Source organism: Blennius ocellaris (assembly GCF_963422515.1).
Source record: "Blennius ocellaris genome assembly, chromosome: 23".
In the NCBI taxonomy this organism is placed as follows: Eukaryota; Metazoa; Chordata; class Actinopteri; order Blenniiformes; family Blenniidae; genus Blennius; species Blennius ocellaris.
Window position 1 is genome coordinate 9,002,053 of NC_137672.1, and position 24,709 is coordinate 9,026,761.

The following is a 24,709-nucleotide window of genomic DNA, read 5'->3' on the forward strand; positions in this document are numbered from 1 at the left end:
TTCTGCCCGGCCGCTCTGTTTCAACTGCCAACACAGAATGTGATCAGAAATAGTCTGCGGGGTGTATAAATAGCCGCACGATGGTGTTTGACCGAAAACAAGCATCCTTTCAGTTTGAAACAGAAAAAAGGTCAAAGGTCATCTACTACTAGAAGAGATTCTCCTCATTGGTCAAGCCTTCATATGACTTCCACTTAATCAGCGTTTCTACATTCTGCACTGGCAGCATCTATATGTTTAACCATTATTATCAATGACATGTTCTGTGTGCCTCCTCAGTAAATAACACTGTAGGACGGTGGGACGACATGTCAAAAGCAACTTCGATCAATATGCAGCAGCCTTTATGATAACTAGCAGTTATGTGCATTGTTTAACAACGTTCTTCTACTTGATGGTTTCCTCTGTGAATGTCATCACGGTGTGTCGTCACTGACGACCTCTGGAGAGAAGAACCACTGTATCGGTGTGAAACAAACGCGGGAACAAAGGTTGTTGTCCTTCACCTCAAGTTCCCCTATTTTACCATCAACAAGAATAATGGCTGATTATTGGCTGATCGCTCGACTGTTTGTGTGTAACAGTGTGGTGCAGCAGATGCTGGGGAAAGAAAATACACTTTCCAAATACACTTTCTTCACTTACTAATGAAAGAAAGCAATATATATAATATATAATCCCACAACGTGGAATTAATAAAGTGGTGTTTATTATTGTCTAAGTAAATATTCAATACAAGTAAACTGAATTAAGTGCTTTCTATTGACAACAGATACAGCCATGAGTGTTTTTGCACATTTTTTGTGGCAAAACAATGTTTTTGCTTTATGATCAAATATAGTTTCAGCGAAATAACAGAAATACAAATGTTCAGTGCTCTTTCCAAACTTGTGTTCACGAAGGAAAGGTGCACGAGGTACACATTTAATACGTGGGTAAATTCCTCTTAAGTTTATTTTCGGGGATCAAACAACAAGCCCATTGAAATGTGTAAAGCGGTTTGAAGAACAGCACTGGGCTGCAGAACAGTTGTGGGCTGCGGCGCCGCATTAGTGCGGAGCTGCCGCCCTCCTCTAAAAAGTAGGTGACGCCTTCAAGGAATAAAAGTGTGACCTGGAATGTTTTGTCACCCTGCTGGTCTGGTCCTGCAGCGGCTGTACAACAGAACAGGACATGCAGACACGAAGCACTTTAAAATGAAAGTCCTCCAGCAGATTACATCAAGGCTGGACGCTGATAACAAGGTGAATCAAACCTGACGCCTCGGACTGAGGGAGAACTTGCCTCTTTTTTTTCTTTTTTTTTATTGCTGTTTGGTTGCTTTCTGGCCTGGTGTTTAAGGCTTATTGAGGGCAGCTCCCTTGTTGCAGGGATTTAGTCTGGTGGAAATTTACCCAGATGAGTTCACAGAGTGAGCCAGAGCCAGGCTGCCGGTTAGAAAATCACCCGGGAAACACTCAGCGGGCTGGTTTTATGAAGCCGCTCCTGACGTCTGAACTGCCACCGACTGTTTGCACAAGGAAAACACGTGTAGATGAATATTTACTGGTTATCATCTTTAAGATCTCCTTCAATCTAATACGCAAACACCTCTATGGATGGTTTTAGGTTCACATCCTGAACATTCAAATGTGTCATTAGATTCAGGTTTTCAGCAAAGTCATTTGTATTGTTGAGAAAATCTCTATTGGGAATAATAGCGAGACTAATCTAGGAATCTTATTGTTTGGAAACAAGGCACCACAGAATATTTGACAATTTATAATTAGCTGAGGTGCAAAACACTGATTTGTTGTTTTAGCCATTTAAACTGACAGTGGGATTCTACCTGAGATATCAAAGGTAACCGTGGAGACAAAATAACAAACTGCGGCTGAAAAGTCTTTTTGATTAGATTATGTGCAACAACTTTATGTTAACTTAAGACATCAACACCATTTTTTACTGTCTTCTTTTGGTGTTGTATTTCATAAAGGTTAATTTCCAGCTTTTCCGTTCTCACTACAATGCATAATTCTGACATAAATACTTATCATCCTGCCTGCAGAGCTGCAAGTATAACTGATTACAAGAGTTGCAGTCAAAGCACGGTGCCGTTATTATTCATGCACGGAGGCTGCTCTTTAACAGTCCATCACGGCTGATGACTGAGAGGTTTTCCACTGCGGCGCCTCCAAAACCTGTCATCTGTCCAGCAGTGACCCGGTACATGCACACGCTCAACAGATTTACACCTGCGAATGTGGGTGAAGGACAGACGAGCCTCGGCGTGACGTTTGTCGCCGATTCTAAATTTGCTCTGCGTGGATGATTAACAGCGGCGCCCTGGACTCGGTCCAGACCAGTAGTTTTCAATCAATCCCTGCCGAAAAAAAAAGGGATTTTCCTTTCTCTTGGTTTTTTTTTAAGTTCTTTTCTGACGCCGAATAGTAGTTCCTGTCACGTCTTCAGCTGAGAGTTGAAGCGATCTCTTCTGTGCTGTCACCTCCGTGCATTCACACACTCATTCCTCTCCTTGTAAGGTGACAAGTGTCCCCCCCCCCCCCCCCGGCAATCGGCAATGCTTCCCGTGGAGTCCGACCACGAGGTTCAGATATCAGGGCCCTGACACCACTCCCACTTTCCCGCCGGCGTGGAGTGGCTTTGAGATATCAGACGCCGTCGGCGGGGAGACAATGTGGAAACTGGCAGCGTCATAACATTGTGTTCAATGTAATTAAACCCCTCAAGGGTTTACTGGGCCACTGGTCCCGAAATAAATGCAGCGAACATGACGAGAGGTTGCAGTTTCGTGTTGTAGTTCAACTGGTCGGCGTTGGTGAAGAGCTGGAAGTGATCCCTTAGAGCTTAAACTTGGGAAAAGCGCGGCGGAGAGATTGCGACGAAAACACAGAGATACAGACACACACACGTAATCATTCACAGCCCCGGCCGACCCAGAGGCACCGCATCACCACTCATTGTGTGAACGTACACCGGACAGAAGTTGTCCAATAATTCAGCTGTAATAGTTGCATAAAGGTGACGCCAAAGATCACGGGATCTTAATGTTTGACCCACGCTGCCTGTTAACTCCCTGGAGGGCCGAGCTTGAACACGTTTGACATATGAAGTCTCTCCAGCCTGCGCAGTGTCAAAACCAGAGACGTTCACAGTCGACACCAATTAAAATGCAGTATAAACAGGACACCGCCGAGGCGTCGCAGGATCAAACCAGTCCAGTCCTCTTTTCAATGTGTTTCAGCTCAGTTTGTCGGGCTGATCGCAGCCATGCTCCTCCCCCCCGGGCTCTTATCTCATGTTTCTGTTCCACGTCCTGTATTTATGTCACACACTCAATGCTGTCAGGGGATTATTACACAACACAACTCCAAAACAGCCCGGGGGGCCTCCTCGACTCCCCCCCCCCTCCGTTCAGTCAGCCAACAGTGCGGCCACATTCTGGTCCAACGCCGGAGTTTGAACCTGCCCCCCCCCCCCCCCCCCCCCCCCCCCAATGAATTCCACTCCAGCCGGACTAAAGCCGAAGTACGTAACGAACCGCGGCCGTCTCTCTTGACAAATGTGACGATTTTAAATTTCCTCTCGTCACTTCGTCGGCTGCTGTTCAGCAGTAATAGACGTCGACCTGGGAAGAAATGACAGCATGTCTTGCTGGTGAAGTGTGTAAAACCTCACGTCTCCTGGTAGAATAACGACACCGCACAGGTGGAACAAGCCCCGTCTGTGGCGCTCGCCGAAGTTCTTTGCAGTAAACGTAAAGAAACCCAATAACATATATTATTTACTCAGGCTTCACGTATCATTTAAGCATAGATGCACGATAAAGGCGTGGACAATGAGGGAATCGGCCGGCTGTGGACCTGCTGACGAGAACCGCTGACTGTCTTCTCTGTGGCTTCTGCTTGGGTCACCCATGAGAGCGGTGGACTTAATAACTGGGTGGTGGACACTGCTGAGCCATCAGCCACGTGTCCCTTGAGATTTCTGTTTGTCCACCGGGTAACAAGAGTGACTGTTCAGTTTTAGACGAGGCTGCTTGTCGTGCGATGAGCTGCGGCGATATAATCCCGAGATGCAGATATAACAGACGTGAGAGAAAGGAGCTGCAGGGGAATTGAAAACCTGTAAAAAACCGTCGCGAGTCATTTGCATCGTAATGCTGCGCTGGTTTTTTTTTCCTACTCCAGTTCATATAAGCTTACTCTGAGTTATTTCACTGTTTGTTATTCAAGTGGTTTAATTAAAAAAAAAAAGCGGTGGGGCACATTTTGGGAATTTTTGCAGTAATTACTCCAGCCTGAAGGAACACAACTTGATTAAAATACATTGTTTTTACCCTTCAAGCAACTGTCTTATCATTCTTTCTCAGCCTTCTACCTTTGAGATCTCCTTTAGCGCATGCTACAACACGCACCGGCGCTTGTTCACGACTGAATGTATTTGCCTCTTTGGATTCTCTCAGTGTGACTACGATTTGCATGAGAAGTGGCTGAGAGTGGGCCCCAGGCCCAGTTTTCCTCTCTTTGTCCCACTATTTTTTATTCCAAGCTTTGTGCCGTGCGTTACGTAAGAGAGCCGCCCAACACCACATAATAAAGTCACTTTAATGGTCACTGCACAGGACACCACAACAAATCTTTTCCTTTTGTCCTGGAAGTAGGTGACTATGGCTTTGGAAGTTATATTCACATGACTTCAGAAGATAGATCATTTATCAGGACTGTCCGGCTCTTGTGTCTTATTCTGATTGGACAGTAAGACGACGTCTCCGACAATGAGGGAACGAGGCCAGCGAAGCGAGTTGAAATGAATTTATCTGTCCTGTCCCATGAGCCTCGGTTTCAGCTTTGAGCTGCAGCTTTGGGGTTGTTTGGCCGCTTTCAAGGTAATGTGTCTATATTTACCAGGAAGCAGATCCACAACAGGCTTTTAACTTAAAGGTTAGGTAACAATTACCACGAAGCGGCTCCATGGCAACAAAAGATTATGAGATTAACCTGCACCTACACTCACAAACGCTGCTGCCACAGGCCGGGCGCCGCTGCTGCAGCTGCTGCTGCGTTCTCGTGTGGCCACAGGGGGCGCAGTGACCTTTGACCCTGTCTCGACTCCCAGCAATCCTGTTAGAGCTGGCTGTCTGACTGGAGGAGAAATAAAAGTGACTGTGCAGAGTTCTGTTTTGTAATCAAAGTTAAGGAATAGCACAGTTAATGTGTTTATTGACAAAATAACCAATGAACAGATAAACATTCCAAGTGTCGACGCGGAACTCGGTTTTATACTGAACCTCTAAAACACATCAGACGAGAAGATGGCTTGAAAAGATGAATCATTGCCGGGACACGGAGATCCGCTCGCTCTCAGGTGACTGAGGATGTGATCAAGCTGTGTCAACAAGAATAGTCATCAACAATTACAGAGAGGGCTTTCATGGAAGGGTTGCGGTGCTAAAACCCCCTCATTACAGTGATAAATGCTCACTGCAGAGTTCGGTGGTGGAAAAAAAAAAAAAAAAAAGCCCAAACAAAACAGAAGCACCGGTCTCCCGAGATGCAGAATAAAGTGATACGATCAGGAAAAGTTTGGTATGAGTGTGTGGAGATGCAATTGTGGCGAATTTCAAAGAAACACAGGACAGGAAGTGTCCATTTGTGATATATTCTGTCTCTTTAAAGCCTCAAGTCATATATTTGATGCAAATCAAGATTATGAACAAAATGCAGGAATGTATAATCGAAGTCTCTTTTTTTTGTCTTAAGTAAGTTTCATGTATCTTTTTTAATTCACAATCTGCTACTTTACACATTAGTCTCAAATACGGCGTACACATCAGCAAAAACCTTCCAGGCAACACAGATGAAATGTTTGTTTTTTTCATTTTTCTGCATTTCTTCTTCAAACATCAGACATTACACAAACATGGACAAGAACACAAATCTTCACAGAATAATGGAGTAATCCGTCTCTCATGGGTTTTGAAAATGTGTTTAAGAGAGAGATTTTAAAGAGAGAGAGAGAGAAAAGCTGAAGGCCTCCCGGTGACGGCTGGTTCCAGCAGGATCATCTTCTTGTGTCTCACAGTCCACTTTCATCCTGCAGCAGGACAAAAGTTAAAGATTTATTTGTGCACACGTAAAGGAAACGGCGTCTCGGATGACTGACGAAGCTGTTAATAAATGCAAACATCATGTTAATGTGTCCATAATGTACACTGGGGCCTGTGTGACATACACTCTGGAAAAGTTACCGCTGCAGCAGATTAGGTGAGGATGTTTTTTTTTTTTTTTTTTTACTCGTGAACAGGCACCACTGCATGTAACTTATTTCCACTAACACACTCAATCCAAGATGAACTTTCAACCTGTTTCTATGTTGCTATTTGCCTTTATTACATTTTTGCACAATATCCATAATAATTGCAATTTTTTTTTATAACTGAATTGGAAAATATTATTAATTAAAATGATTTTAGCTGCAATCTCTAGTATGAAAATCCTGGCCTTCGTCTCTTTCGTCTTCATTTCTTCTCATTTCTATCCATTCATCCATCTTCTCGTTCACTTTTCATCTCTGGAACAGGTAGTGGAGGTTCGGCACTTCCTGTCTCTATCAAGTGGATTCATCTGCTCTCGGTTGTTTGTTTGACAATGTTTTGTTGTTTTCTCTGTAAAATTGTCACGGGACGGCAAAGTTGTAATTAAAGATATGTCAATATTAATATACAATGTCAAAGTCAAACAGCGGAGCCACATAAAAACAAATCTCATGAAATATAAAAATAGCCTGGAGTTCACAGCCAGCCTTCTTCCATGTTCTCCTGACGCCCATATAAAAACGGCCTCCCCTCCCTTGTTTACCTTAAAAGGCAAACCTGCTCGAAATCACAAATTGCAATCAAAACAGCTGAAATAACCGCGTGACGAAACAGCGACGGCGCTGCGAAGGCAAACACTGAGTCACTGTGAACAGCCGGCTCGCTTTCGGCAGATAAACAAGCCCAGTGCGCTGGAAGGCTGTTTACCATTTCCTCGCCTCCACCTCTTTGTGACCTCTGTGACGTCGCAGCGTGCCGAGGTCACGATGGGGGTCATTCCAAATGAGCTCCATTTCTTGATTTATTATTATTTATTTTTTAATGCGTTCTTTATCACTTTCCTTCTTAATGCAAGTGTTTTTTCCGTTTACCTCTTTGCGCTCCCGGCAGTCGCCGCAGATGCAGCCCAGGCAGCCGTTGATCACCTGGATGCCGCAGAGCACCAGCTGCAGCAGGCCGATGGACAGCAGGATGAAGAAGCAGACGATGTGCCACAGCACGGCGTTGTCCGGGAACACGCAGGACGACCACAGCGTCTGGTTCGTCACGTAGCTGCCGCCTTCCCTGTGGTGGATTTAAACCGCTGGAGAGGTCAGGCACTGGACACGGCAGGCAAAAAGTCAAATGTGTCCATGAAGGGGGGGGGGGGGGGGGATTAAAAACTTAAATTAAAAGGAGAATTTTTGACAATGAAGGACATTTGAAGGTGTCAAAATCCACCTAATAGCAGCTCGAAATCCCACTAATCATGTTACAGCTGGTTTGTTAATCCATGCAAAAAGCTTTTTTTTTTTTTAAATGTTTTGCTTTCCATTCATCAACTCATGAAATATAACCAGAAACTCAACAGCATCAGGCACAATCTGACTATTATGGGTGATCCAAGCAGAAACAACAAATTATTGATTTTTTAATCACTTCCTTTTTTTTAAATATTAGATATAGTCTCTCCTGTCATCTGATTAATTTGCTATTGCATTACTAAGTTCACAAGGGCTGATGACAGATATATACAGGACAGGAGCTATAAAAACAAAAAAAAAGGGGAAACTGAGGTTCGTTTGAGGAAGTAAAAGCTCAACTGGACTATCACTGTCCCACCGTGCATTGTGAACGGGAACTATGGCCCCTCCCTTGGAGCAGTGGCAAAAATAGTCACATTCTTTAATCTAGTAAAAATACAAAATGCAATAACAAACACTGTGATTAAACAATGAGCCAGTTTGACAGATGTAACAATAAAGCACCTCTATTTTTCCATTTAATATCATCAACATGTTCATATTCACTTATCTTAAGCGCATCACCTGGTCAATCAGGACATTATTTCAAACTGTGTGAAGCGCCTCATTATCATATTATCACATTATCCGTCCTACATTATATCTCATAAGTGAGATTTTGAAGCAATAGCAAAACTAAATTTGAAGTTTTTACTGACCTAAATCTGGGCATGATATGTTGGTTTAGTTTGCCACCTACTGGTTTGGAAGAGAATTACATGTAGATAGAAAAAAAACAAAAATAAAGCAAGAAAGACAAAGCAGGTAAACATAACTAATGGCAATAGAACAAGAAGGAACTGTAAGTGATGAATTAAATGTTTCACATGTGGAAATGTGTTTCAAAGAGACGTGCTTTAAAAAAAAAAAAAAAACTCACAGATTTTCGAATGGGTATTCCCACTTGTCATTGGCGAGTTTACAGATGGGCCCTATGGCCAGACCAGCCGCCGCCACACTGGTGCTGTAAACGGCTCCAACCAGACCGAAAGCCGAGGAGAAGACGGAGTTCAGCATCTGAGGGAGGGACGGATGGAGAAACGACGAGTTCAGATCTTGCTGACTCGTCATTAGTCTGACAGAACTTGCATTCCCATGAACCAACACATTATTGCCCCTATCGATTTATGACAGGAATGGAACCGATTGCGTTGCAGGAGGTGGAGAGGTCAAACCCTGTCTGACAAATTGTTGAATTATATCACGAAACGTGCCTTGAAATGGTTGGAATCACACGTCCAGATGATGATTCGTACATACGCTTTTTTTTTTTAAGAATATGTACAAAATGTCCTCTCTTTTTTCTATTTTCTTTTTTTTTAAATCTCCATCAACACGTTAGTTATTAGTGAATTACAATGACGATACGTAAATCCCTCAAAAACGACTGGACTCACTCGACAGCGGTTGCCACAGCAACCATTCCCGCAGCAACCTTTGCCCCCGGCCCTGATGGCTGAGCAGCTCGGACACAGCATCTGAAAACATGCGACACACCAGCCCGGTCATCAGAGATCATTAGAGAGCAAATTAATGTCACAATTGTTTATTAAAAATGGAACTGTTTGTACATGAACATGAACATGAACCTGCACCCGTGTCTGCGGACACTTCCTGTTTTGTGTACGTGTGTGTTCTCTCTTATCTAACTCATCTCTTCACATACAAAGGTTGCCTTGATGCATCAGATAGATATTACCTTCATAAAATAGTCACAACATCTGATTGCCTTTGCGTTTCGTGCTTGGCGAGGACATGGCGTACAGGGATCGTATCCTTCAGTCATTATTGTTCAAGTCACTGTAGCATTCATTATTGTTGTTTTCTTTTATTTAGCCTTTATTTACTCAGGAGAGCCGCATTGACATGAATAATTTCTTTTACAAGCGTGTCCTGGCAGCAGTACATAAACCACGTTTACATTATTGACATATTAAATGTCATTTAAGTGAAAGTATGTGGTAAAAGACACCCAAAATGTAGAAATACTAAATTATCATTTGAATAATGTGTATTTTTAATCGGATTGTACTGTATATTTCCTAACTTGACCCTAAAGTTTTATTGTAAGAAAGTCTTTTGAGCAAAGAAAAAAAAAAAAAAATCAACTAATATATCAGTATTATTACGTCATTTGGAAGAAGAAACTGTCATTTTACTTCTTTTTTTTTTTATATACCATTTTGATCATATCATAGTAGGAAAAAAAACTTAAATTACATTTTTCAATATTTGATCCTGGGATATTTTTATGCATTTATTGTTCATAATTACAACAGGATTCATAGTTTAACTGTTGCTCATAGCTGAGATTAAATTAATCACCATTAATAAGGACAAAAGAAATGCGGATGTCCGTTAAAAAATAGCAGTAAAGTGTCATCAAACCTTAAGAGTGACGCGAGACGCACAGTTTAGTATGAACAAAGTACTGGGGTGTGGTCGAGAGTACTCACGAACAGGCCCCCGCCGATGAGCCCCCCCATGAGCCAGACCTGCAGGGAGATCTGACCGTTCTCCAGCTGCTCCCCGTTGGGGAAGAACAGCAGCAGGTTGGTGATCATGCAGACGAACGCCGTCGGCAGCAGGATCAGGCCCACCAGGCGGGCGCATTTCCCCGTGCAGCACATCGTCCCAGACCTTTTCCTCCTTGTCGAACCGAGAGGGGGAGTCCAGTGGAGGGAGGAAGGGGGGAGGAAGTGTGAACCCGAGGATCAGAGGGAGGTGAACGGACGGGAGAGGAGATCACGAGTGACAGCGGCGAAAGTCAAACACGACCTGGAGCCGGGAGGAGGAGGAGGAGGAGGGAGAACCAGAGGACTTCCGGCCTTCGTAGAAATATTAGTGAAGATGGAAACACCGGAGGCGGGCATTTCTCATTCCTGACCCGTGGAGTTAAAGTTTGACGAATAACAACGACACGTTATCAGTGGATGTGTATTTAGTGAGGCTGCCTGGTGACCTTTGATTCCCGATGCTGGTGATGCTGGCTCTATTTATGGCTTAATATTGAAAGGGCTTGGCCTGTTGGAGGAAACAAAGACGCTTTTACAGTCAGAGGTGTACATTTGCAACTCGTCACCGATGTGAGGGAAGATTTCAAACACCAGCATTTGCTTTAGAAGCTCAATCAGAGTGGAATGTATCGTCAGTGTTTGTTACATCTTGAGTGGAAGGTTTGTATGAAGTGTGTTTGAATTCGAGGTGTTGCTTGAGAGTTGAAGCTGTTCTGGGGGGGAAATGATGAGGATTCTCTCTGTTTGTGGTCCAGGTGACGTCAGGTGAAACTCCTGAACTCTCCGCCCTCCGTCAATGTGTTTGTGTTCAGTGTGTTTCCAGGCCTCTGCAGTGAAAGTATCCCAGGAGGTCCAGTGTTCAAGCACACGTCATACGTATATGGAACAAATCTTCTTTCTCCCGATAATCTATTATAAAAACTGAATTTAATGAGCATTATTCAAACCAAATGTAACATTCAGGGAGGAAATAAATGAGTAGGAATGGATTTCAAAACTGAATCAATCTATCTATCTATCTATCTATCTATCTATCTATCTATCTATCTATCTATCTATCTATCTATCTATCTATCTATCTATCTATCTATCTATCTATCTATCCATCCATCTAGGTTACTGGGTTTTGACTCTGAGGACGTCCCATGTGGACACGTCTGTCCCAAACTGGCTGCTGCCGCTGATCCTCCAGCCAATGGGTAAACAATGTCTCTGGTCAGCAAACAAAGTGGCCAAAGGTGACAGAGCCCAGCAGAGACCACCGCCAACAAGACCTGCAGTCAGTCTTCGTCTGCCATGACCGGTGAGTCCGGCCCTCTGTGCCACATTCATTCACAACTGCTTCTATTTCTGGATTGATTTAAACCTAAATGCACCTAATTCTGCCTATCCTGTCTCGGTATGTTATTCAGCACTGTGTAAAATAGGGGGGGGGGGGGGGGGGGGGGGGGGGGGGGGGGGGGGGAGTCCTGTGGCATAAAGGACTAATATACATGTGGTCAGAACAGCCAGGCCTCCGGGAAGGAACATGTAGCTTACATACATTAATCTACTGGACAAAGAACGACAACTGAACATTTAATGTGACTGCACATATTCATCTATACCCCAATATTTAGAAGACATCCAGTTTCATTATATAATGATGTAAAAATATGATATGATATTATCAATATTATATCATATTTGTTTCGTGCAGATAAAGTGAAAGAGCTCGTTGCAAAGTGCCTGCAGGCCCGGGACATGGCCTACTGTCCGTACAGCCGCTTCCCCGTCGGTGCTGCCATCCTGACGGCAGGGGGCGCCATAATCACAGGTGATGATAACCAGCGTGTCCAACGTGGACGAATGAAGTCTGATTGTTTTTCATTCGTGAATGATTTAACTATCTATCTATCTATCTATCTATCTATCTATCTATCTATCTATCTATCTATCTATCTATCTATCTATCTATCTATCTATCTATCTATCTATCTATCTATCTATCTATCTAGCTATCTATAAAAGTATTGATTGATTGATTGATCTGATTCTCCACCAGAAAGTAATAGTCTTTGTATCACTGCATTATTTTTGCCACTAATTTATCAGCTACTCACTGTGCCGGATGGGGGGAAAAAATAAATTAAAAAGCATTGCACTGTTAATCATTAAGAGTGAAAGTAATTGTGCCTACAAAACATTAAACATACCCATTATTAATGATTCACCTAGGAATATGTCAATTTACAATTTTAAGGGATCCAGGTTTTGCTGAATACTTTGGTGTGCACATTACTCATTAATGTGCCTCGGCTCCGCCACCTCCCCCTCCCTGAGGTTTAATGTCAATGCTTGTGAAACCTGTGCTTCTCACTGATGCTTGGACAGTGCACACAGTAAATTATATTGTTTGTCATGCGTGATGTGATGTCAGTTTGTCCTCTCGCTCCTGTAATATACCAATAAAGTTCCTTATCTCGTTTTTTATCATATCTTGCATCTGACTAAATTTTGGATCACGTTTTTACAGAGAGGTCGTTTAAGATATATATATACTGTATATAAAAAATAGAATAAATCCAACTCTTCTAACTCATCTTCAGTGTTTTTTTCCCCCTTGCCTGTTTCTTGTTATCCTCCTCATGTTGCTGTGTTTGTGTGTCTCCAGGCTGTAATGTGGAAAACGCTTCCTATGGCCTGACAGTGTGTGCAGAGCGAACAGCTATCCAGCGGGCCGTCGTGGAAGGACACCGACAGTTTACTGCCATTGCTGTGACATGGTGGGACAGTCGGTGTGAACTTGACACCAGCAGTGCAATATACTACTGATATGTATTCATCCTTTCCCCTCCTTTGTGTAGTGATATCAAAGACCGCTTTGTTGGACCATGTGGAGCATGTCGACAGGTTCTTATGGAGGTGAAGCGTTCCCCTCATGTCTCACAATACAAACAATAGCTATGGATTGAAATCTAACTTAGAATAGTTTTGAAACAGTATTTAAGATGTTAAATTGTGCCGTAAGGAGGAATTAAAGTTTAAAATATGTTTAAAATCCACCAGGTCACTTTACAATTAATCACTGATGCAGTGGGAACTTCTGTGTTTTACTCACTCGTTCAAACACAATGTACATAAAATAAATTAAAGGATGTAGGCCCCTGCAAAATGGAGCAGTTCTTAAATAAGAAAACAAACATTGAAGGAAGATTTAGCTGAACATTCTGTGTGTCTACACTTGAGAGTACTGAATAATGGCATATTTTGTACACTTTTTTTAACTTAAGAACTTAAATCATTCAAAGTAAAGAAAAAGATTCATGTCAATCCATCAAAATAGGACTGAGCTGACAACAGTTTAAATGAAGTAACACAAGCAGTCATAATTAAAATGTTATATGTTATGTGTCTGACCCACTCTCTCCCCATTTTACGGTTTTTGCATAACTATCTTTATCTGCCTTTCCTGACAGTTTGGAACGGACTGGACTGTATTTTTAACTAAACCAGATGGCTCCTACAAGGAAACCAGTCTCAGTGAACTCTTGCCTTTCGCCTTTTCCCCAGCACACCTGGGAAATAACTGATGAAGGTTCTGCAGCACCAGCAACCAAGCATGAAAAATCCACTATTTCTGTTGATTTGTTTGTTGACTTGATTTGTCATAAAACAATAAAACGTCTATACAAATAATTGTCTCATTTCCCATCGCTGGGATTTTCCTCATGGCAGGTGGTTTATTTGCAGATGAAAGTCTTTATTAAATTGTGCAAAATTTGTGATGAAGGTTCTGAATTTCCTCTTTGTTTCATGTCGCTTCATGTTTTGATAGGTAGGTTTGAAAAAAGAAAAAGAAAAACACAAGCCATGGGCTTGATAATGTATCTTAAATGTGGTCTCTTTTTACTTTTAAAAAGCAGAAGAAGCTCCAAACACTCCGTCTCGATCCTCTTCAGCATTTTTCAAATGATTCTTCGTCTGAACAAAACTCCCTCCTTGCTCAATATCTCATCTCCTCATAAGGTGTTGTGTCGGTTGTGTCAATAAAGTTTGCAGAAAATTTCAGGTATGACGTCACGTCATGTGATCGAGTGGGCGTGTCCAAAGTCCGTTTCCGGAAACATGGAGGCTGTTCTGAGTGATGTGGTCGCTCCCGAAGACCTTCTAGTAAGTTGATTTTTCCCTCTTACTGGACTTCTTTTAGTCTTTAAAATAGACGTGTTAAGGGTTGAAACACTCGTGAATGTGTACTTCGAGCACTTTGTCGCTAAAAGCTGAGCGGAAGGTGAAAAAGCGACGCGTCCGCTCGTGTCGTCAGCTAAATGCTAAAGGATGATGTTATCGATTGTTGCGTTGTTCGCAATTTTCAACTAATTGACCACATGCGACTCACATTGGAGCCTTTTAACATCTGTTCAGCTCCCTGTTTGAACCAGATAAACTACACAAGGCATCGAGACACGTCGGATTGCACACTGTTGTTAGCAGTCTCTTGTGTGTCGATGGAACTTATTTCAGTGATTTTCAAACGTTGTTGTTTTTTTTTTTGTGGCAGAAATTTGAGAAGAAATACAAGAGTGAGCAGGCCAAGGGAGATGTCTCCAAAGACACCAAGTTCGAATATGCCTGGTGTCTGATCAGGAGTAAATTCTCTGGGGACATCAAGAAGGGGATTGTGCTTCTGGAGGGTGAGTGAATACAACTTGTTGTAACGCCTCTGTTGTGTAATTACACTCAGAATCGAGTGGCAGAGGCATGCATGGATTTTGTCCAGATCCCCCAGTTTCCTCTATAAACCATGAGCTTCAGGCCGTTTTGTATCTCTTGTCTATTGACTTGTGAACCCACAGTTACGAAACTGTACAAAAACAACTAAATTAAGTGTATGATACTAAAATCAAAGCATATATGTTCAACCCAAATAGTAACTTCAATTATTTGCAGATATTCGTTCATGTGAAATAACTGCTGATGCTAAATAATATGCATATTCCCCTAAAGTAACTTTAAACATCATTATTCCCCAAACGTTTGTTTGTTTGTTTAGTTTGTTTAGATAACCGAATATGAAAAAGAGTGATGAACCACCAGGTTTCATGGAAACAGTGATCACTTTAGCCTTGATTTCAAGAACAGATGTATAAACATGTATAAACAATTTAGCAAAAATCTGCAAGTTGTTTCACTCTTGTTTATTCTATCTTCGGCTGTTGTTTAAAAAAAAGATAAAAAGCTGATGAAAACGTTTCCCTTTGCAGAACTTGTTCAAAAAGCATCAAAAGACGACTCCCGGGACTATTTGTTCTACCTTGCAGTGGCCAACTACAGACTGAAAGTGAGTGACATTTTTTTCCCCATTATTATTATTAAATGTTCTCTCGTCTCTCATAACTTTCTTTTTTCTTTTATTGTGACGAACCACGTCCGGGTTTCTAGCAGTGAAACAATGAGAGAAAGGCAAACAGGAACTCGTGTGTGTGTGTGCGTGTGCGTGTGTGTGTGTGTGTGTGTGTGCGTGTGCGTGTCACACTACTTTTATTCTTCAGATAACAAAGGACAAAGTCTGAAAAAGCAGAAAGCTTTTTATTTTTTATTTTTTTTAAACCTCTCACTTCACACACCCCCTACTGGGATGTATTATTATTGATCGGTAGATATTCAAACTCAGAGCTGTCTGATTGGTTCATTTTAAAACTATTGCCGACTCTTTGAGATGTTGTCCCAAAATCTCATTTATTAAATTTTTTAATAAGACTCTTTCAGAGTGTGTTCTGGTGTAGTCACGTGCCCTCTGTCCTCGGCAATCTAATCAGTTTTTTTTTTTTTTTTTCCATGTCTGGAGGTCAAGATGATCTCCTTCTTTACATCTTATCTCATTAAAACACACTTCATTCAATACAATCTGTGCTGATTGGTCTCTCTCTCTCAAAGTACAAAAATACAGCTTTTCTTCTTTCCCCCCTCTCCACCAGGAATATGAGAAAGCGCTGAAGTACATCCGTACTCTCCTAAAGAACGAGCCAACGAACAAGCAGGCCCTGGAGCTGCACGCGCTCATCGACAAGGCTCTGAAGAAAGGTGAGGATGAAGAACGGTGGAGCGAGGCGAGTCTTTTTTCCCCCCCCGTCGTCGTCCCAGTGATGTAATCCTCTGTCCCTGACCTCTCCGTTGTGCAGATGGCTTGGTGGGCATGGCCATCGTCGGGGGGATCGGCCTGGGAGTGGCGGGCCTGGCGGGCCTCATCGGCCTGGCCGTGTCAAAGGGAGCAGCCAAATCCTAACCTGGAAGGGATTTTTGCTGCATTAAAAAAGACTAGTAAAGGCTTATTTTTTGTTTTTTTTTGTTTTCTCTCACGCACGTTTGAAGGATGTGTGATTGACGGTTTACAGCTGAACATTTAACGCAACTCCAGCTTGAAACGGCGCCAGTGAATAACACGTCTTCTGTACTTTAACAGGGTTGAGCAGCTTTGTTGATTATTCTGCTCTCTAATTCAGACGTCACACGACGTCTTCTCGCCGCTCCCTCAGTTAACCAGAGCAGACGAGGTGCGGACCAGATTTACTCCCACCTGCTGACACTTTTTGCTTGACTTTCATTCATATTTATATTTTGTCCAAAGTGTCTTTCTGGAAGTCGTGGTTCTGTTTGTGTGTCGCCGTTCTTGGAATTGTCAAAGGAGTCAAACTTGCAGGTGTTTGTAAGAATGAGGAGGTGTTTTCTTTCATTTTTTTCCGAGCTCAGGTCCCCTAAAATCTGTTTTAAATACAACTTGGAGGAGTGGTATTGAAACTTTAACATTTTGATGCATCGCCGATATTCACCTCTGCTTTACTTGACCTGTTCTTTAATTTTCTTGTTAAATAAAATAAAACAAATAACGTTCAATGGGATTGGAATGACATTATTATCAAGCTGTGTTTTGAAATCTGGGTGAAGAAATAGTTTGGTGCAACACCCAACTGATAATGAGTCGTATCTAATTAGTTCTGAAGTTACACATTAACAAGTTTCATATTTCCTGAAATGATTTTTTTTTTCCACACTAACGAACCGTCAGTGGTTCGGTGTCCTACTTTACATTGGAAATCTCTTTCTCACAATTATCTCCTTAAAAACCTTATTTCTTTTCTGTGTTGATAAATATAAACCAATGTTGTTGTTTTTTTTTTTAATAAATACAGTAAATCTAAATCCTGTCTTTATAGAAATCCCTTCAATTTAAACTACTCATCTAGAAACAAGCTCTCATATATATCCTCCACGTTGAGAAAACCCATTTGAGGTTGTTCAGAGGTCAGAGGTCAAAATTCACCATTTAATAAATTGATAGTACTTTTCATAACGTTTGCTATATTTAGCACGAATCATTTCTTGTCTCCTTCAACAACAGGGAAGCAGCTCTTATTTACAGCCTTTATCTGAATTTAAAACATTTTAGTATAAAAAAAACCCCACTGATTTCAAGGCAATACGTCAACACTCTGCCGAAAAGCGGATGTTGTGAAAGAGCTTAAACTGGAAAAGTGCAGCTTTCCATTCATACACGTGCAGCTCACACCTAAATCATCCATTTTCACAAGTATATTTTATTGATTAAGCAAAGTCCACAGTGTCGACCTATTCTTACCACCGTTACTGATTAACGATTAAGTTGGCAGGCAGGCTTTTGTCTGTAATCATGTGAACGTTAAGATGAGGCCGAAGGAAGAAGGGGGGGGGGGGGAACGTGAGTGGCCTAATTCACTCGCTGACGCCTTGCCCTCTGTGGAGGGATTCAAGTTGCCGGCGTCGGGTTTTTTTTTTACGACAGGAAGGCTTATGGAGGCTATCGGCCCGCTGTGGCGTTATCAACCTCGTGGGATGTTACTCATTAACTCACCCGACGGGACCGAAACTCCCAGAGCCGTGAAGACGATCGATTCCAATGGCGTGAAGCAGGCAATGGAGTGGGGAAAGGTTAACAACCACGGATTATAAAAAATTTTTTATAAAAAAAATACCCAAACAGAGGAGGAGAATAGAAACGTAAAATGCTTAAGTTGTCCTCAGATTCCCTCGTGCCAACTCTTCTATGTATTAATGATTCATTTAAGGTTTCTCTGATCAGCTTCAGTGACGATGAGATATTGGGCCAATGTTCATTGAGCTCAAGCGGAGGGACATTAATGTGTAATCACCATAAAGAGATGGACTGGGAACACGGTGGGCCAAATAACACCCTGTCATCAGGCCATCATTTAAGGTTACAGTATAATCTAGAACAGAGTTTTATTGTCAGTCGCCTCAGGTGGTGACACACAGATTGTAAATTGAGCATTTGATGTAAAGTTCATGGATAATAATAATAATAATAATCTTTCTCTTGTTATTTGATGCCTTTTATTTTTTACATTCAGTAGTTGTGTGTTTCACACGTGACGGCCTTGCCTGTACATCACAAGAGATATGCAACACGGTTATGATGGCACGGCGCAGTGATACCACGTGATTTGACACACTTTGGTATCGATACAGCGAGATCACAATGTTACAAAGGCGTAATAACATACATGGTGATTAAACTGACGTGATGCAAGATAACGGTTCTTCACAGTACAGAACAGAGACAGTACGTCCACACAGTGTGACACAATATGATGAGCCATGCTGTGCGTTAGGATTTGATCTCTTATAATAAGATGTGATATGATGTTACTGCATGTATGATATGTAAGATAATACCTCACATTACATTATGTTACAGTACATAAAGATACCCCCGCATGATGCGTTGAGACTCAGTGTGGAATTCTATTATAAAATGATACAATATGACTCATTTTGATAGAATGCAGTACGATTCCATATGATTCAATAATACAATAAACTATGATATACTTCATTGCTACCGCAGGAGGAATCCTTTAAGGGAAGGTGCAACTGCAGAAAGAATTTTGAAAAATATACTGTAGAATTTAATCTATCACACACATATTAAAAGTACAAATTCTCAACACTCAATAATAAACCTTGTTAATAACTATTTATTATATTACTGCTCTACTCGCTGGGGTATTTTTCTTTCCCCCCCTCATAGCTTCTCCATGTACAGTTTTATTTCTGCAAAAACTGAAAGTTATAGAGTCTTTTTGCCCAAGAACAATAAACTCACAGGATGTTTTGTTCTCATCGACCGTGGTATTCTGCTCTTAATGGCGCAGACGTATCAGCTCACCCGTGCTGCAGCCAAACGGGCTGTAAATACATGCTTTTCAAACAGCCCGCTCGTAAAATGAGGCGTTGGAGGGACAAGATCCATCTTCAAGAGCAGCTTAGGTGTGGATGAAGTGCAGGAGGCCTGAGGGCAGGTGACTGGGTTTAACTTTAACTGCGGTTTGAATTTGCGAGAATGTTTCAATGAATAGATGGTATAAAAAGAAAAAGAAAGTGTTTATTTAGCAATATGTAAGTGTCTGCCTGATCAGTGTTTCAGTAGTTTTTTAATGCAGAATTTAGCTGTTTTCTAACAAGAAGCTTTACAGGAAAAATTCACATGTGTTTGATCCATTAATAAATTAAGACATGTCCTGGTACGTTCAATTAAAATTGGAGAGAGCAGAAATCATGGCCGACAAATATGTTGCTCCAGATCTGAAACCGTGGAAAACCTCAGCTCTTGTGTTCGAATGCCCTGATTTTACCATATAACATCACCGTCACATGGACTTTTTTTTAGGATTCCAATTAATTGTCACCCGAAATCCAAACGTGTGCACGTCCAGTAAAGAATGCCGTCACCATGGCAACATAAAGTATCTCTCCCTTCTTCTGTTTGTTTGTAGTTTGCCTCACTTGTATTTATTGTAATAAGTCCATATATTATTTTTTTTCCACAGAAAACTCAAGAGCATCTTCCTCCAACAGACTGATGTTGATTTCAGGATAAAATTTCCACAGTACAGCGAAAATAAACATTCACCTTGAGGTGACTAATAATTACATTTTACAATCCCGGGCCTTGGTTTAATTTCCCGACAGCAAACCTTCCCTTTGCCGACAGCTTGAGTCACACTTATTGTGCGCGTCTGTTTTGTGAAGCTCCTCTCTTGACCTTTCTCCGCTTTAAAGATCCGCTCCCCTCCATCCTCCCGACGGCTTTGTGTGAAGCACAGGCTGAGATTGATCACAACATTATTGGTGCGGTGAACCCGACGTGCCCTGGGTTTTGTCCAGTGCTTGACCCCCGCGGCTATCAGGAGGATTATTAATGAGGACAGACAAACACAGAAACTGCCGGCGGGATGAACTGAGCAACTTTAGACCTTTGTCTTGTGCTGACGGCTCCGGCTTTAAATAAAAACCAGCCCGGCGTTGGTATCGTTCTTGAATGTTAAGGTGTGGCTGTCAGTCTCTGTGTCCTTGGGTCGTATGGCCTTGAGATCGTCAGGCCGCAACAAAAAAAACAGACAAACAGTTTTCATATGGTGAAAAAAAATAATCAACTCTGGCTTTATTGCCTTCTCAGTGTGAGACCAGAGATCCACTGTGTAAAGGAACTGGTTTGAAGATAAATATATTGTGGCTGTCTTAAAAAAGCCTGCACCATAAATTGTATGTATCTTTGTAAATGTATAATAATAAGAGGCACTGGAACTAAACTCGTGCGATTACTTTAAATTTATTCAGCTCGTTTTTCAAGTCGTACAATTGAATATTTCACTGCACGAATAAAACCACTGGACATTGTTGAAAATGTTTGTTTTCTTGAGACTGAACCAGATCGCCTTGTCAGTTTATCATCAGAACATTTTTATTGTGTCAGATAATGTGTCAAACACATGCGCGCGCACACACACACACACACACATACACACACACACACACACACACACACACACACACACACACACACACACACACACACACAAACTATTATTAGGTTTCCAGTAAAAGTGGTTAAATATTTGAAACTAGACTCACTTTGCACACATTGTTGAAAGATGTTGATAACTTCAATGTCACTGCTTTAAAATACAATTTGATCTAAAAACCCAATATCGTTGCTCTGGTGCGTTTTATACAAACAGCAACAAAAATATGGACGTGCAGAGTCATTAAGCGAGGTGGACATTGAACCCTGGGAGCAAGCTGATAAACACCTGCTCAGTTTCAGGGTGTAAAATACAAATGAAAAGGTGTGTGTGTGTGTGTGTGTGTGTGCGTGTTTGCGTCAGGACCCCACGTTCATTGTTTGTATTTGTATTTACGGGTCGAGATGAGAGTTCTCGGGCAAAGGTCACTGTTGAGGTCAGGGTTAAGTTTTAAACAATCACTGAGGAGAGTTAAGGTAAAGGGGAATGTTAATGAGGTGTGTGTGCGTGTGTGTGTGTGTGTGTGTGTGTGTGTGTGTGTGTGTCAGGGGGAGGAGAGACAGCAGGTCATATAAATCATTATACATATCTGTTCCGCTGAAAACATCTCATACGTCGCTCGCTCTCCCTCAGGAACATCCGCTGCTCTCTCTCTCTCTCTCACAACTTTGATTGATTTTTACTTTTTTTTTTTTTTTTTCTTCTTCAAATAGAATCTCGAGCCCTGGACTTTCTTTCTCCTGCCTGCTGCCAGACCGAAGGAAGGGGTCAGTCATGGATCCGATCGTGGAAGTCGTGGCTTTGATTTTGGGGTTCGTCGGCTGGGTGATGGTCGGCGTCACGCTACCCAACCGCTACTGGCGGACCTCCACGGTGGACGGCAACGTCATCACCACCTCCACCATCTATGAGAACCTGTGGATGTCTTGTGCCACGGACTCAACCGGGGTTCACAACTGCAGGGAGTTCCCATCGCTGCTCGCCCTGAGCGGTACGTTGACCGAGTATTCGTTTTTCTAAGTCTGACCCACAAATATAGATTATTTGTTTTCAATAAATGGCCACATTAACGTCTTTCTCTTTGCTCAAGTCTGAACTTTCTACTAAACAACTGCAGGCATTAAGTCATTAGTCTGGGCTCATAAAACCATCACCTTTGTCTTTCTTGTAAAGTAGATCAACGTGTATAAAAGTGTTGATGTGAGGTGTTTGTCTGCGCTCCTGCGTCCAGGTTACATACAAGCGTCCCGCGCCTTGATGATCACGTCGATCGTTCTGGGCACGTTCGGCCTGGTGGCGGCCCTCATAGGAGTCCAGTGTTCAAAGGCAGGGGGAGACAACTATGTTCTCAAAGGGAGGATCGCAGGCACTGCAGGAATCTTATTCATCCTCCAAGGTAATAAAAACAAATGATCTGACAAAGTGTTTTTTTAAAATGGGATAAATCACTTGGATCTAAGGTTGCTGTGTGTTTTTTTTTTTTTTATGAAACCACTCGACCACGACCTGGTAACTACGGCTAGATAAAGGGACTGTGATTTACGACGTTCCCCGTGCAACTTTTTCTCCTGATATTTCAACCCGTGTCAGAAACCGCTCTCCTCTTTCGTCCGACATGTACCGTTACACCTGCACTGAGTACAGCTCTTTACCGATCTACACTGTGTGTATAGCAATCCTGACAATCCACTCTATTTTGGAGGATTTTTCTTTTTACTGGATTGTTTTATTTTTTATTTTTTATTTTTACATATTGTATTTTTTGGGCTCTTTTTTGCTCTTGTTCAGATATTTACATATGTTACATATTTGAATTCCTTAATTTGATAAGTTCTGCACTTTTTACCTTGAGCTGTTGTAAGTTTGTGTTTCCCCCTGGGGAGGAATGAAGCTCTCTACTCTACTCTAATTCAAGAATTCTCCTTCTTCCCCTCCGAAGGCGTGTGCACAATGGTCGCAGTGTCCTGGTACGCCTTCAATATCACGCAGGATTTCTTCGACCCTTTCCACCCCGGCATCAGGTGAGGCGCCGCCCGGCCCTGTAGGGGGGGGGGACGAGTGTCTGAACGTACACGTCGGCTGAAACACCCTCTTGCCCTCTTGCCCGCAGGTACGAGATCGGAGAAGGGCTGTACATCGGCTGGTGCTCCGCCGTGCTCGCCATCGCCGGGGGAGCCTGTCTCACCTGCTCCTGCAAAATGGGCACCAGTGAAAAATAGTGAGTTCACGCCCCCCCAACAGACGTTCACCAAAACGTGGCACAAGTGATATTTAAAAGTCGCCAGTTTACTTAAAATGCGCTTTTTAAACAAAAAAAAGCTTCAAACCAGGGGTGTCGTCACTCTGTGGCACCGTGAAGCCGCCTCACGACTGACCTCTGACCTTTAGGCCTCATCACAGTCCACGTTAATCTGCTCCTCATGCCTGGAACTCTCCTCTCGCTGCAAAAAGAAGCTCCGGGATTTCTCACCAAGCAGTGATTTGTGTGCCGGTGACATTCAGATCAGTCGTTTCTCGACTGCAGTGCAGGAGTAAATAGTGACGGACTGCAAAATACTTTGTTACTTTTCAGTTTGAGTCTTATGTATCTGTACGTGACCTGATTATCTAGTTTATTTCTTTCACTTCAATACTATTTTCCCTCATCTTTGTTTTCTTTTCTTTTCTTTCAGTGCTTTGTTAGGTTGTTTTTTGGGAGGAATTTCACAAAGCTTCAGACATGGATTACTTAAGTTACTCTGTGAAGGATAAAAAAAAAAAAAAAAAATCACATTTTGGCGCCATCTCGTGGTGACGTAAGGACTTAAAGCTGCAAATATAGATTTCCGGGTCAAAAATACACCCTATTGACAGGAACCGATTTACAGGAAAATTGACCAATATCTAAACTGATTTGATGTTTTTAAAAAAAAATGTGTTTAAATAGTGACAAGTACAAACACAAAGTCAGACTTTGTGGTTTCAGTGCAGGACCTCCACCATCTTTACATCTTTACATGTCAGATTGAGGGCCGTATTTTAGAAATAAACTCAAAGCAACTACCTTGAAAGGGCAGCAGGCCTAAGAGTCTCATAACTCCCTTGACAGCGGTGGTTGAATGAAAGCCATCGTTAACGTTACACCTCTACTCGCTTTTCAACAGAACCGTTTCTGACTCACTTTGTGTTTCACCTCTTTGCGTTGCAGCCCTTTGGCCTACCAAGCCAGAGGAACCGTTTATTCGGGAGCTGCACCCACCAGGAGCGTGGCCGCCAGCACCTACGGACGAAACGCCTACGTCTGAGCAAAATGGACGATGTCCTTCTCGCTGTCCGGATTTGTGTTTTCACACTTTCCACACTGTGGAACGGCACATCAGCTCATCCTCTCATGGACATAACTGCACAACCGCACTGCGTTGAGCACGGTATCAATGTGTATTGTGGGATAAATCAATAGATGCACAAATCTACTGCAGTCGTCACTTCATATACTTTCGACTATACTGGACGTTTTCAATGATTTTCACATCAAGTTATCGATTTACAGTCACTCGATTTTGGAAGATTTCCAGTCCTGTGTTTCAGCATTTTCTATGGTCGGGCATCACAGTGTGGTGGTTTTGTACAGTTTTTATGGTGGAAAGTGGAGGAATTTTATGTTGGTTCTGATGATGTTTTAATCTTCTTTTTTTATAGAACTTATTAAAATATTTTTATTTTTGACTTTGCATTCCTGAAGAAAAGGATTGTGATACTGTACATTTTCTTCTTCTT

General features: G+C 42.2%; 4 protein-coding genes across 4 annotated transcripts; 3 read left to right on the plus strand and 1 right to left on the minus strand.

Annotated features, from left to right (window-relative positions):
• Positions 1 to 6,078: 6,078 nt before the first annotated feature.
• Positions 6,079 to 10,229, minus strand: tm4sf5 (transmembrane 4 L six family member 5; the record flags this gene model as incomplete). Its single annotated transcript, XM_080518894.1, has 5 exons — positions 6,079 to 6,096; positions 7,189 to 7,381; positions 8,480 to 8,616; positions 8,997 to 9,077; positions 10,056 to 10,229. The coding sequence occupies 5 exons, from the start codon at positions 10,227 to 10,229 to the stop codon at positions 6,079 to 6,081; spliced, it is 603 nt and encodes a 200-aa protein (XP_080375020.1).
• Positions 10,230 to 11,411: 1,182 nt separating this feature from the next.
• On the plus strand, positions 11,412 to 13,687 carry LOC308147279 (cytidine deaminase; the record flags this gene model as incomplete). Its single annotated transcript, XM_080519385.1, has 5 exons — positions 11,412 to 11,418; positions 11,815 to 11,931; positions 12,769 to 12,880; positions 12,962 to 13,019; positions 13,574 to 13,687. The coding sequence occupies 5 exons, from the start codon at positions 11,412 to 11,414 to the stop codon at positions 13,685 to 13,687; spliced, it is 408 nt and encodes a 135-aa protein (XP_080375511.1).
• A 511-nt stretch (positions 13,688 to 14,198) lies between these two features.
• fis1 (fission, mitochondrial 1) lies at positions 14,199 to 17,227 on the plus strand. The gene is made up of 5 exons (XM_080519195.1): positions 14,199 to 14,267; positions 14,656 to 14,788; positions 15,359 to 15,435; positions 16,073 to 16,178; positions 16,277 to 17,227. The coding sequence occupies exons 1-5, from the start codon at positions 14,223 to 14,225 to the stop codon at positions 16,378 to 16,380; spliced, it is 465 nt and encodes a 154-aa protein (XP_080375321.1). The 5' UTR covers positions 14,199 to 14,222; the 3' UTR covers positions 16,381 to 17,227.
• A 4,500-nt stretch (positions 17,228 to 21,727) lies between these two features.
• cldn15a (claudin 15a) lies at positions 21,728 to 24,237 on the plus strand (the record flags this gene model as incomplete). Its single annotated transcript, XM_080519194.1, has 5 exons — positions 21,728 to 21,944; positions 22,185 to 22,349; positions 22,893 to 22,974; positions 23,064 to 23,171; positions 24,141 to 24,237. 5 exons carry the CDS (start codon positions 21,728 to 21,730, stop codon positions 24,235 to 24,237), a joined length of 669 nt encoding a protein of 222 aa, XP_080375320.1.
• Positions 24,238 to 24,709: the final 472 nt, after the last annotated feature.